This window comes from Trichosurus vulpecula, chromosome 3 (assembly GCF_011100635.1).
Source record: "Trichosurus vulpecula isolate mTriVul1 chromosome 3, mTriVul1.pri, whole genome shotgun sequence".
NCBI lineage: Eukaryota > Metazoa > Chordata > Mammalia > Diprotodontia > Phalangeridae > Trichosurus > Trichosurus vulpecula.
Window position 1 is genome coordinate 34105629 of NC_050575.1, and position 13762 is coordinate 34119390.

Below are 13762 nucleotides of genomic sequence, written 5' to 3' on the forward strand. Positions count from 1 at the left end.
ATTCTGTCCCGATCAATTCTGATCCTTCTGAATATGGTATATAATTCCAGAGATAAATTCCAACCATGAGTCCCATCGCACTAAGTTTTAGTTCCTGTATAAGTTCATACTTGCCTCTTTCTGTTAGGATCTCTAGTTCAAACTATTTATTACCTATACCTTGTGAAATTTATATAGACAGACATCTCAGAGCACTAGGTTTTGTTGCTGATTCTCTTCTCAGATACTATCTTTGGTGAACTACTATTTCTATCATTTCATATTCCAACTCTTATGTTTTACTCTTTGACACAACAGGCCTTTCAGTTCTCTCAGGGCAATCCTCTCTCTTGGATCTTTTCCTGTTCATTTTAAAGTTCTCCTAAATAGATCCGTAAGATTCTAAGTAAATAAGGCCCTCATTAGTTGCATTTCATTTGTTTTGATCAAAGACAAAGAAGAGATTCAACAGCTTGAAACAGACAGTGAAATAAAAGGTAAAAGAGGGATAGCGGTCAAAAGGAATACCAGTTTAAAATGCAAATTCATTTGTAAAATCTTACAAAGAAGAAAAATAATCAACTGTGATCCGGTAAAACCAGTCCAAAGGAAGCTTGGCAACTTAGCAAAGTTATCCTAAGGGTATCTGAGGATGAAAAAGGAAAGATGACTATAAAAAGAAGAAAAATGGAAGAGATTTGCAAAAATTATTGCAACAACCTTTTTTCTCTATTAAGGACTGGAACAACTATACTTAGACCCTAACAACATATTCACTGAGGTGATTACAGTGGAAATAGAAACTGCACTGAAAAGAACCAAGATGTGAAAAGCAGCTTGATTGGATCAAGTATAGATAGAGGAGATCTGTGCTAAATGTAATACAATGGTGATAATATTGAGGGTAGTAAAGTTTTCACAAAGAATATTCAACAATGGCTTCACTATCTCACAAGTGATTGAAAGAGAGCATTTAAGATTACATTATGCTTACTATCTATTAATTATGAAAAAGGATTTATTTGGTAAAAAAAAAAGATGCTTCATGCTTCAAAGTTGTCTTTTACAACAAGATGTCTTCCATTCATGTAAGAAGATCATTTAGTATATCTTGAACGATTTAATAACAGAAACAACCATGTTGAATGACCTTCACATAAGACATAAAACAAAGTGATACATACTTGCCAAAAGTATTTACCATTTTGATGGAGGGGATACTTCCAGGTTGAGGAAGAATTCCCTATGATTGGTGAGATCCTTCAGATACTCCCACTTGTGAACGACATAGCAATGATTGCATCAAATCCCAAACTGGTACAATTTCCCAGAGCCCAGTAATCATTCAAAGAAGTTGATTATGTAAAATTAATAACCAGTCACACAAACAAAACCAATACAGCCAGAAAAAAAAATAAAAGATAAAAGATTAGAGGGCAAAAATCTTCATATTATGCAATTCTGGTAAAAGTCTGACATCCAACATCTACGGGAAAATAACACCAATCTATAAGCTGCTCTCCAACAGATAATTAATGCTATAAAGAGGCAGTTTTCAAAAGAAGAAAGACTTACTATTATCAACTAGCTAGAAGTCTAAGTTTCCCCTTGTTGGAGGTCTTCAAAAAGAGGCTGAGTTACCATTTGTCAAATGTGCTCTAGTGGATATTCGTTTTGTGTATGGGTTGTATTAGATGGCTACTGAGGAGAATTCAGATTCTCAAATTCTGTGACTCTCTAAAACTGTAGTAGAAGTAACAATAGGGAACAAGGATGACACCAATAACTCCTGCAGGGACTGTGAACAGTGGCAAGAGAAGTTAAGATCAAATTCCTCAGAAGAAAACTAGGTGGAAGTTAAAAAGAGGGGGAAGAAGTATTGGCATGCCCTGGTTTACTGCCTTTCACAGATATTGCTTTTTATTTTTTAATACAAATTAAAGGCTTGGGAGGTAGAGTCAAGATTGCAGAGTATACAGACACACACCTGATCACTCCCAAATTCCCCTGTAAACAACTTCAAAATAATGCCTCAAAATGAATTCTGGAGTGCCAAAACCAACAAAAGGGCCAGGTGAAACAATATTCAAGCCCAAGACAACTTAGAAGGTTAGCAGGAAAGGTTGTTCTCACTGGGGTAAAGAAGGGAGCACATCCCAGGGCATGCCATGCCCAGCAAACTAGTAGTGAGAGACCAAGCCTAGGGAAAAGCCAGCAATGACCTAACCCTGGCACAGGGAGAGCCCCTGCAAGCCAGCAGCAGGCCTTGGAGGAAACAAAATCCGTGGCAGCTACTTCTGGAGATCTCAGTTCACAGATGGTAAGGGGGGGCCAAACAACTGGTCAGAAGGAGAATAAAAAGGACCCTTAGCTGGCACTGGGGGCAACACTCTCTTGCACTGCCCTATGGGAATCCCAGTCTCAATTCCAGGGCAAGGAGGAGCACTAGCACAGTAGAGTTTCAGTCACAGAGGATGAGGGATCCTCTTCACAGTTCCAGGGCAGAAAAGAGCACTCACAGACCAGAGCACGGGTCAGGAGAGTAGTAAACACACCTCTCCTTAGATTATACCACCCTGGAAAAATTGAAAATGTACAGGTCCCTAGAAGTATCTCTGAAAACAGCTGCATAAAATCCCTGAAGCTTGGGAGAGTGCACCCTCTACCCTGGAAGCAGAGCCCTACCTTAATAAAGAGTTAAAAGTCAAGTAACAGGCTGGGAAAATGAGCAAACAACAAGAAAAAATTCTGACCATAGAAAGTTACTATGGTCACAAGGAAGATCAAAACATACATTCAGAAGAAGACAACAAAGTCGAAACTCCTAAATCCAAAGCCTCCAAGAAAAATATAAATTTGTCTCAGGCCATGGAAGAGTTCAAAAAGGAGTTTGAAAATCAAGTAGGAAAGGTAAAGGAAAAACTGGGAAGAGAAATGGGAGTGATGCAAGAAAAATCATGAAAAACAAGTCAACAGCTTGGTAAAGGAGACACAAAAAAATACTGAAAAAAAAAAAACAGTCTGGGCCAAATTGTAAAAGAGGTCCAAAAAGTCAGTAAGGAGAAGAACGCCTTAAAAAGCAGAATTGGCCAAATGGAAAAGGAGGTCCAAAAGCTCACTGAAGAAAACAATTCCTTACAAATTGGAATGGAGCAAATGGAAGCTAATGACTTTATAATAAATCAAGAAACAATAAAACAAAATCAAAAGAATGAAAAAAAATAGAAGACAGCATGAAATATCTCACTGGAAAAACAACTGATCTGGAAAACAGATCCAGGAGAGAGAATTTTTAAATTATTGAACTTCCTGAAAGTCATGTTCAAAAAAAAAAAAAGCCTAGATATCATCTTTCAAGAAATTATCAAGGAAAATTGCCCTGATATTCTAGAACCACAGGGTAAAACGGAAATTGAAAGAATCCACTGATCACCTCCTGAAAGAGATTCCAAAAAGAAAACTAGGAATATTGTAGCCAAATTCCAGAGTTACCAGGTCAAAGAGAAAATATTGCAAGTAGCCAGAAAGAAACAATTGAAGTATTATGAAGCCACAGTCAGGGTAACACAAGAGTTAGCAGCTTCTACGTTAAAATATTGGAGGGCTTGGAGTATGATATTCAGGAAGGTAAAGCAGCTAGGGTTATAGCCGAGAATCATCTACTCAGCAAAACTGAGTATAATCCTTCAGGGAGAAAAATGGATAGATATTCAATGAAATAGAGGACTTTCAAGCATTCCTGATGAAAAGACTAGAGCTGAATAGAAAATCTGACTTTCAAATTCAAGAGAAACATAAAAAGGTAAACAGGAAAGGGAAACAACAAGGGACTTAACTGTTTTCATTCCTACGTAGGAAGATGATACTTGTAATTCATAAGAATTTTCTCACTATTAGGGCAGTTAGAAGTAGTGTATACACACACATACACACACACAGAGGGCAGAGGTATGAGTTGAATATGAAGGGATGATATTTAAAAAATAAAATTAAGGGGTAAGAGGAAGGTACTAGGAGAAAGAAAGGGAAAGGTTGAATGGGGCAAATTATCTCACATAAAACAGACAATAAAAAGCTTTCACGGTGGAGGGGAAGAGGGGGGACGAGAGGGGAAGTGAGTGAACCTTGCTCTCATCAGAAATGCCTCAAAGAGGGATTAACATACACACTCAATTAGATATAGAAACCTTACCCTACATGGAATTAGGAAGGGAAGGAGATAAGGGAAAGGGCGGGGGGGGGGGGAGGAGAAGGATGATAGAAGGGAGGGCTGATTGGGGGAGGAGGTAGCCAGAAATTAAACACTTTTGAGGAGGGACAGGGTGAAAGGAGAGAGAAGATAGAATAGGAAATAGGGGGAACAGGATGGAGAGAAATACAGTTAGCAATAGTAACTGTGAAAACAAATTTTGAAGCAGGTTTCTCTGATAAAAGCCTCATTTCTCAAACATAGAGAGAACTGAGTCAAATTTATAAAAATATGAGCCACTCCCCAATTGAAAAACGCTCAAAAGATATGAACATTTTCAGATGAAGTAATTAAAGCTATCTATAGCCATATGAAAAAAATGCTTTACCTCACTATTGATTGGAGAAATGTGAATTAAAACAATTCTGAGGTACTACTTCATACCTATTGTATTGGCTAATAGGACAGAAAAGAGAAATGACAAATGCTGGAGGGGATGTGGGAAAAGAGAAACATTAATAAACTGTTGGTGAAGTTGTGAACTGATTCAGCCATGTAGAGCACTTTGGAACTATGCCCAAAGGGCCTATAAAACCAAATATACCCTTTGACCTAGCAATACCATTTCTAGGTCTGTATCCCAAAAGAGATAAAAAAACAAAAAGGAAAAGGACTTTTATGAATAAAAATATTCATAGCAGCTCTTTTCTGGTGGCAAAGAATCAGAAATTGAGTGGATGCTGGGGAATGGCTGAAGAAATTGTGGTACGTGATTACGATGTAATACTAAAGTGCTCTAAGAAATGATGAGCAGGATGCTCTCAGAAAAACCTGGAAAGACTCACATGAGCGGATGCAAAGTGAAACGTACTGTGTACAAAGTAACAGCAATATTATGCGACGATCTACTGTGAATGACTTAGTTATTGTCAGCAGTACAATGATCCAAGACAACTCTGAAAGACTTATGAGGAAAAATGCTCTCCATTCCCAGACAAAGAACTGATGGTGCCTGTATACAGAGTGAAACATACTTTTTTTTTTAACTTTCTTTATTTTTCTTGTGATTTTTTGTTTTTTTGGTCTGTGTTTTCTTTCACAGCATGACTATTATGGAAATGTTTTACATGACTACACATGTATAACTTGTCGAACTGCTTGCCTTCTCAATGGTTGGGGGTGTGGAAAGAAAGGAAAGGAGTGAATTTGGAACTCAAGAGTCTTAAAAACAAATATTGAAAATTGCTTTTACATGTAACTAGAGAAAAAAAAATTTAAAAAGAGAAATCATTAAAGAAAGTTGTCCCAAAGTTCTAGAACACGAGGGTAAAACAGAAATACAATAAAAAAAATCCATTGATTACCTCCAAAAAGAGATTCCAAGATGAAAACTCACAGGAATATCATAGCCAAGCTTTGAAGTTCCCAGGTTAAGGAGAAAATACAAACAACAAGAAAAAAAAACAACTTAAATTCTGTGGAGCTACAGTCAGGACTAAGACAAGATCTAGTAGCTATTAAAAGACCGAAGGGCTTGGAACATTATATTTTGAAGAGCAGAGAAGCTGGGTTTGCAACAAATATTCAGCAAAGCTGAGCATAATTCTGATTGAAAAGAAATGAATATTTAATGAATTGAAAGACTTTCGAGTATTTATGACAAAAAGATCAGAACCCAAAGGAGAATCTGACATATAAGATCCAAGAGAAATATAAGGTAAACATTAAAGATAAGGACTCAGTAAGGTCAAACTGTTTATTTCTTATATGGAAAAATGTTACCTGTACTGTTAAGAATGTTACAGCAATAGAGAGCAATACAAAGTGTAAAACGGATAATTTTCCCAAAACAAAAATCACTGCAATCAAAATTAGAAGGAAAGCAGAAAATTGGTAATAATTATTTTTACAGAAAGTATCTCTGATAAAGTCCTCATTTCTCAAATATTTAGAGAACTGAGTCAAATTTATAAGACTACAAGTCATCTACTAATTGATAAGTGGTCAAAAGATGTGAACAGGCAGTTTCAGATTAAGAAATCAAAGCTATCTATAGTCATATGAAAAAATGTTCTAAATCACTATTGATTAGAGAAATGCAAATTAAAACAACTCTGAGATACAACTTCACACCTCTCAGATTGGTTAATATGACAGAAAAAGAAAATGATAAATCTTGGATAGGATGTAGGAAAACTAGAAAACTAATGCACTATTGGTAAAGTTGTGAACTGATCTAACCACTCTGGAGAGCAATTTGGAACTCTGACCAAAGGGCTATAAAACTGCATACTCTTTGATTTAACAATACCACTGCTAGGTATGTAACCCAAGGAGATAAAAATATTTCTAGCAGCTTTTTTTTGTATGGCAGCTAAGAATTGGAAACTGAAGGGATGCCTGTCAATTGTGGAATGACTGAACAAATTGTGGTACATGATTGTAATGGAATACTACTTGCTATAAGAAATGAAAGGCAGGATGATTTCAAAAAAACCCGGAAAGATTTACATGAACTGATACACAGTGAAGTGAGCAGAATCAAGAGAACATTGTACACAGTAACGGCAATACTGTATGATCAACAACTGTGAATGACTTAGCTATTCTCAGCAATACAATGATCCAAGACAACCTCAAGAGACTCACAATGAAATGCTATACACCTGCAGAGAAAGAACTGACAGCATTTGAATACAGACTAACATATATTATTTCACTCCCTGCCCCCATCTGTCTCTGTCTCTCTCTGTCTCTCTCTCTCCCCCTCTCTTTCTCTCTCTCCTCCTCCCCGCCCTGTTTTTTTTCAAGTTTTCTTCCACAAAATAACTTATATGGAAATGTTTTACATGACTGCGCGCATGTATAACCTGTATCTGATTGCTTACTATCTCAGGGAGGTAGAAGGGAAGGAGGAAGAGAAGGGAAGAAGAGATAGAATTGGGAACTTAAAATTTGAAAAAAGTGTTAAAAACTGTTTTTTATATGTAATTGGAAAAAAATATTAAAAAAAGAAAGTATTGAGGGATGTAAGGATTGAAGATCTCAGTGAGGATAAAAATAAGTTTAGGAGAGCAGCACTTGTTGCCTCTACTTCTTCCCCTCTCACTTACTTACGTAATTTTTGTAATCTGGCTTCCAACTTCCTCCCCTAACTACTGAAACTGCTTTCTCCAAACTTACCAGGGAACTCTTAATTGCCAAATATGATGGTCTCTTCTCAGTCCTAATCCTCCTTGACCTGTCTGCTGCATTTTACACTCCTGACTACCTCCTTCTCTCGAATTCTCTCCCTTCTAGGTTTTCATAATATTACTCTCTCCTGGCTTATTTCCTACCTCTCCGACTGCTCTTTTTCAGTTGCCTTTGCTGGGTCAAAGCCCTTAACTGTAAGTAGGGAGAGGTGGAATGATAAGGGGTTGTGGTCAGATAAAGGTATGTCAGTTTCTAATTAGGGAAATGAACATTTATAGGTAATCATTAGATCGAATGTGTGACCATCCCTATTTGTGGAAGAATGGAATAGAATAGGTCATGGAATTTAAGGAGGCTAAGAAATAGGGAGGTTAGGGGGTTGAATATAAGTGGATACTAAAGGTCCCTAGTATAAGGGAAAGAGTTGAAGAGGAGAACAAGACATTGAGGTAGATATTGACTTCTTGAAAAAGAAGTGAGGATGAGGAGGGGGTTAGAATACTACAGTTACCATAAGTAAGATTGGATAGAAAATGTCAACTGAGTGAACTTCAAAAGAGGAAAGGTTACCGAGGGAGGTAAAAATAGTTTGGAAGTAACAACAAGGAGAATGGAATATTATAACTGCTCCTTTAGGATCAGTACGTGAAAGAAGGCAGACCCACTGCCGGAGTCAAAGACGCAGCATTGTCAGAAGGGAAGGAGGTCTCAGCGAGGGTAAGAGTGAAGCCAAAAAAACGACCAGGACAAAAGGAGGAGGGTTTGGAAGAATCTTCTCCTAATTAGCCCGTCTTATAACTTTTAACATATAAACAAGGTCCTAGTAAGTGGAGGGCCACATTCTAAGAATCTACACACCAGCTATCGCGGAGTGAGAGACTAGCGAGCCAGATCTATGCAGTACGTGACCCTTCATATTACCAAGAAGGAGTCATCTCAGGAGAGGTAGGAATAGCCCCTATAGCATGCATTCTTGCCTAGAAACAGAAAAGAAGCGAAGGTACAACTAAATACACATCTTGAAACACATCCTTTGATTTCCTATGTCACTTGTAACCCTAATAAAATTTCTAATAAAGGATTAAATTTAATCCAATTCAACAGCCATTTATTAAGCATCTACTATATATGAGGCAATGAGCATAGCAGGCCCTAAGTGACAAAAAAGACCCCAAAACAACCCAAAAATAAACAAACAAATCCAAATCCAAAACAGTCCGAGACATGCAGAAACTTATATTTTTCCAGGGCAAGCATTCTTAACCTTTTTTGTATCATAGATGGTTCTGTTAAATCTAATCTAATCAAACCTGTGCACCCAGCAGTGTTTTTAAAATGCATAAAATACACAAGGTTATAAAGGAAACCAGTAATACTAAAATACTATAGTCAAAATATTTTTAAAAAACAAATTGACAGTCCCAGATCAAGAATCCCTGTACTAGAGAAATGGAACATGCGCACAAAGAAGTAATTCCAAGAGAATTGGAGGCTTCTTTGAAAAAGTGACACCTGAGCGTTATAGGAACACGAGGATTCTGAAAGGCAGAGATGAGTCTAAGATTCAAGGCAATTGTAATTATTTGTGACATGGAAGTAAGAGACAAAATGTCCTAGTCCAGGGAACAACTAGATTAGCTTGTTTGAAATGTGGCTAGAACTCATGAATGAACAAGAGTAATGTGAAATAATGCTGCAGAGCCAATTGAGAGTAAGACTATGGAATGATGCAGGGCTTGAAAGTTTCTATTTCATCCCATAAGCATTAGGAAGCTACTGAAAGTCACGGTGAGACCATTTCTGAGGAAGATTATGTGAAGAGGATGTGTTAGAGAAGGCCGACTCTTGAAAAAGACAAACTAGTCCAGATGAGAGGCAATAGGATCCTGAGCTAAGAAAGTAGCATACAGAGTAGAAAGGAATGGAAAGATACAAGAAATGTGGAGAGACTTGGCAATTGACTAAATGTGAGAGACAGAATAGAAAACATGATGATTGTGAACACGGTTTAAAGAAAAACTTACACTGTGTGTTGGTCCAGAGAAGACCGATGCCTGAAGTCAGAGAACTTGGTTCCCCTTCTTTGAGATCCTACAGCCTCAGCACCTCACCCTCAGACATTTGCTATCCAAATTCTCTTCTTTTATGGAGGGTTAGGGGAGAAGCAATGGAAAGGAAGCGTAAGAACTAATCTAATATTGGAAAGGTCGTCACATTGATGGTACATTTTTTCTGCCTAGCTGCAAAAACAATGAGCAGAAATCTCAGAGAGGGACGTTAATACTCACAAGAAGGAAAACTTCTTAAAAGTGAGAGCTGTCCAAAAGGGAATCACTATCTATACAATGTGATTGATGTGGCATAGAAACAATGCATCGCTTCAGACATATTAACTTAAAATACTGTTTTTCAATTACAAACTATTAACCATTATACGAATACTCCAAATCACTAATAATAAAAGAAATGGAAACCCCGAGGTTTAACCTCACACTCAGCAATTTGGCAGAAGTGACAAAAAATATGAATAGTTAATGTTTGAGAGGTTGTGGAAAGACAGTCACACTAAGGCATTGTTTGTAGAGATATGCTAAGTATAATCATTCCACAGAGCAATCTGGAATTATGGAGAGAACATGAGCAAAATGTCCATATTCTATAACCCAAAGATTTCACTGTTAGGTATATATCCCAAGGAGGTCAATAACGAGAAGAAAGTCCCTACGTACAGCATTTCTCCCAATAGCCAAGAACTGGAAACAAAGTAATGTTCTTCTATAGAGGAATGACGACAAACTGTAGTACATAATGTAATAGGATATTACCGTGCTTTAAGAAATGACAGTTGTGATGAATAGAGACAACCATGGAAAGATCTATATGACCTGAAACAGTGGAGTAAGCTGAGCCAAGAAAACAATATACACAAAATGATGTAAATGGAAAGAACCAAATCAGTAAAAAGCTGATGACTCAAAATTACATAGAATAACTGTTTCCAAAGAGTGTCTTGTCACAAGACACTCCAACCCTACTCATTTGCAGGGGTGGGAGGTCCACAGGTATGGTCCACTGCACACATTTTTAGACTTTTTCAATGTATGGATTAGTTTTACTGATTTTAAAGATATTATTTGTTACATGGAATACCTCTGTAGGAGGGGGAAAAAAGAGGTACTGGGAGGAATTTTTTTGTGATGTAAAAAAAAACAAGCAGATATCAATAAATATTTACTTTTAAAAAAAAAGTGAAATGAGGAGACCAAGAAAATAATAAACACAAGGACTACAACATTGTAAATAGAAAGAACAGCAACAAAAAAACTTAATGCTGTAAAATCATAATGACCAAGTGTTGTTCCCAAAGGAGATACCTCCACTACCTTCTATGAAGAGGTAGAAGATTATAGGTATACTACAGATAATATCAGCTTTTTTTTGACATCTTAGTTTGCCAGAACTTTTTTTTCCTCATATTTTATTCTTGGTTATAAAGGATAGTTCTGTTGGAGGAGGTTAGGAAGAAATAGGGTGGGAAATGTAGGTGATACACAAACAAAAGATAACAAAATTCATATTTAACAAAATAATACTGTTTTGCAAGAATATCCAAGAGAAGATAACTCTCTCCAGAAGAATCAAAACAAAAATCATGAGCACTGAAAAAAAAAAATGTACCACATGGGTAAAGCCCTTGTCAACCTATAAATACATGCCTCTAAGGCTCCAAGGCCCAAAGATAAGAGTCCTAGAAGTTTCATCCAGAATAAAAGTGTTCTTTCCATATATTAAAGACTGCATTTTACTGGGAAATGTCTAGTCATCCTACAAAAGTTTAACCCTAAAGCAGCCCTAACTTTCTACAAATGGTGGGCAATGTGCTAAAAAGAACACAACTATAAAGTAGAAACAGTTTAAGCTGATACTGAGCAGGGGAGTTATAATATTTTTATTGTCCTCCACAAATTTATCCTTGTATCTGAAAAAATTTCCTTCTGCTAAAAAAAAGTATTTATATGATTATGCTCACTGCACACCACCTCTTTTCAACTTAGTCAATTATCATTGAGATTAGAAAAAAAAAAACAAACACCAAATGAAAGCCAGTCACACTTGGAAGATCATATCCTGTTTTTAAAGGCGCCAACTTCAGAAAAGACCATAGTTCATCAGTGGTACTTACTGGGCTCCCGGCTCTCTGGTGAAATGCATTCTTTGATGGATTCAGTGATCCCCAAACTGGCTGCTGTAGGCAGAGGACCAAGTAAAGTTTCTAAAGCTGGTGGCTTAATTGGGTCTATGGTTCCATTTCCACAACTTAGATCATCATCATTGCTCAATCTGTTTCTATCAAGAAGTTCTTTATAAAAGTCTTTATTTAAATGATTTGCAGCTGCTTCTAGTTCTTCATCTTCTGCATCATCTTCTCCAAATATACTGGAAGTATTATCATCTATGGAATCTATTAAAATAATTTTAAAAGATCACTGTCAACTGTTACTAAAATGAAAATTATAGGAACAGAAAAGGTCAATTTATTTTTCATAAAAGGAAAGAAAGAAAATCCATCACTAAGCTGCAGAAGGTGATTTCAATCAACCTCTAACACAATTATGGAAAAATGAACTGTAAAAAGACATGCTTTTAAAATGATGCCTTTTTCTTTGAGACTTGTAAGTTTTATAAAATAATTTATGTTTTTAAAATGTTTTATTTATAAATGAAGTAGATGTCATATAAGATTCTGTCATTCTGACAAATGTTTATATTAATAAGAACATCAAATTTCCCACAAAGCAGTAACATAAAGAAATCATACTGATTTCTAAATGTGGTTGGTATGGGCAAATTTTAAGCATTTCTGACCATTTCAATGGCAGAAAGGAAATGAACAGACCTTAAGACCTGCAATACAGTAGAAAAAGCACTGAATCTGAAGGTAGAAGGTCTCGGTTTCAATTTCAGCTTGCCTACTTAGCACCAGTATGACACTGAATGAGTTGCTTAGCCTCTCTGGGCCTCAGTTTCCTTCTCCATAGCATGAAAGCGCTGGACTAGATAACATTTAAGATCCATTCGACCTTTACCTGAAAAAGTTTATGAAGTGATTTTTAATGCCACAGATCAATTGTGATGCCTTGCTACCAAGTAAAGTACATGGCATTTTCAACTTAATGAATCACAATTGAAGGCTTCACCTCAGAATCAGTGTATTGAGGTCATCTCCCCAACACGAGAATTTCAGGACTGTCAATTCTCAGGAATCCATATGAAAGATAAAATCTCACAGGTATACGAATTCATAACAGGAAATAAAAAGAGTTAGGGATGTTTTACGTGCATGTATGGACCTAAGGTGACAGTTTGGTGAGTGATTCCCATGGTATCCCACAAACCATCGCCAGGGGGCACTGTGACAAAATCCAGAGTTGGACGATCCTTGAGACTCAGCCAGGAAGGTACTTCTTATGCTCTTTTTAAACTGTAAGTAGGCTGAGAAGACACAGTGATCAAGATATAATACTGAATTTAAAACTAACTGTAAGTACATGTCATTTAAAATTATTCCTTATCTGGTGAGGTTATTTTCTGCATATGTGAAATGAGCCATCACTCCATCAACACATGTGAGTGTGTCTGTGGTTACCATGGTAACCATCTATTGACAGCCACAAAGAAATGTTTCCTGTCTTGGATTAAAAAACCAATAGCAGCAGGCTGAGAGGAAATGTAGAGTAGTGGAGAGGGGACTGATTGGCCTTGGAGTCAGGATTTGGCACTGACTAGCTAGATGTCCCTGGACATGTCACGTTTTTTAAACCTCTCCAGCCCTCAGTTCTTCACCTATAAAATCAGAGAGTTAAAAGAGATAGCTTCTAAGGTCCCTTTTCGGTTCTAAATCTATGATCCTATGGCATAAGCAATAATGTCCAATGCTACCAAAGCAAACGACCTTTAACTATTAAATCTTTTCCTTCCCTGACTGAAGGAGGTTTCTTCCTTTAGGAAGTATAAAAACACTTTCAATGCTAACAGCTCAGTTTTTCAATCTGTTAACACAGCAATTTCCATCAACAGAACTGCCCAATCTGTGAATACTTTATGACATAATCAGATATCCCATTAAATATCTGTGTACATATTTATACACACATATTCATATACACATATATACATACATACAGACGCATGCACATACACGCACACACAAATATATTTTAAAACTCTTAATCAACTCTTTCCAACTGAAGAACGGCTCCAACATATGCATATTATTAGGTCTAGACTTCTCTTTTTAAAATATTTATAATATCACTACATCTGGATGCAAAGGAATGATACATTCATAAAGTTAGATGGGACTTTGGAGATCTTTTAGTACAACCTTTCATCCAGTGC

At 36.7% G+C, this 13762-nt stretch overlaps 1 protein-coding gene across 1 annotated transcript in view; it reads right to left on the bottom strand.

Moving 5' to 3' along the window:
- BRF1 (BRF1 RNA polymerase III transcription initiation factor subunit) overlaps positions 1-13762 on the bottom strand; it is a 159245-nt gene that overhangs the window by 57290 nt on the left and 88193 nt on the right. Inside the window, 1 exon segment of the mRNA XM_036748768.1 lies at positions 11547-11825. Coding sequence (XP_036604663.1) covers positions 11547-11825 — 279 coding nt within the window.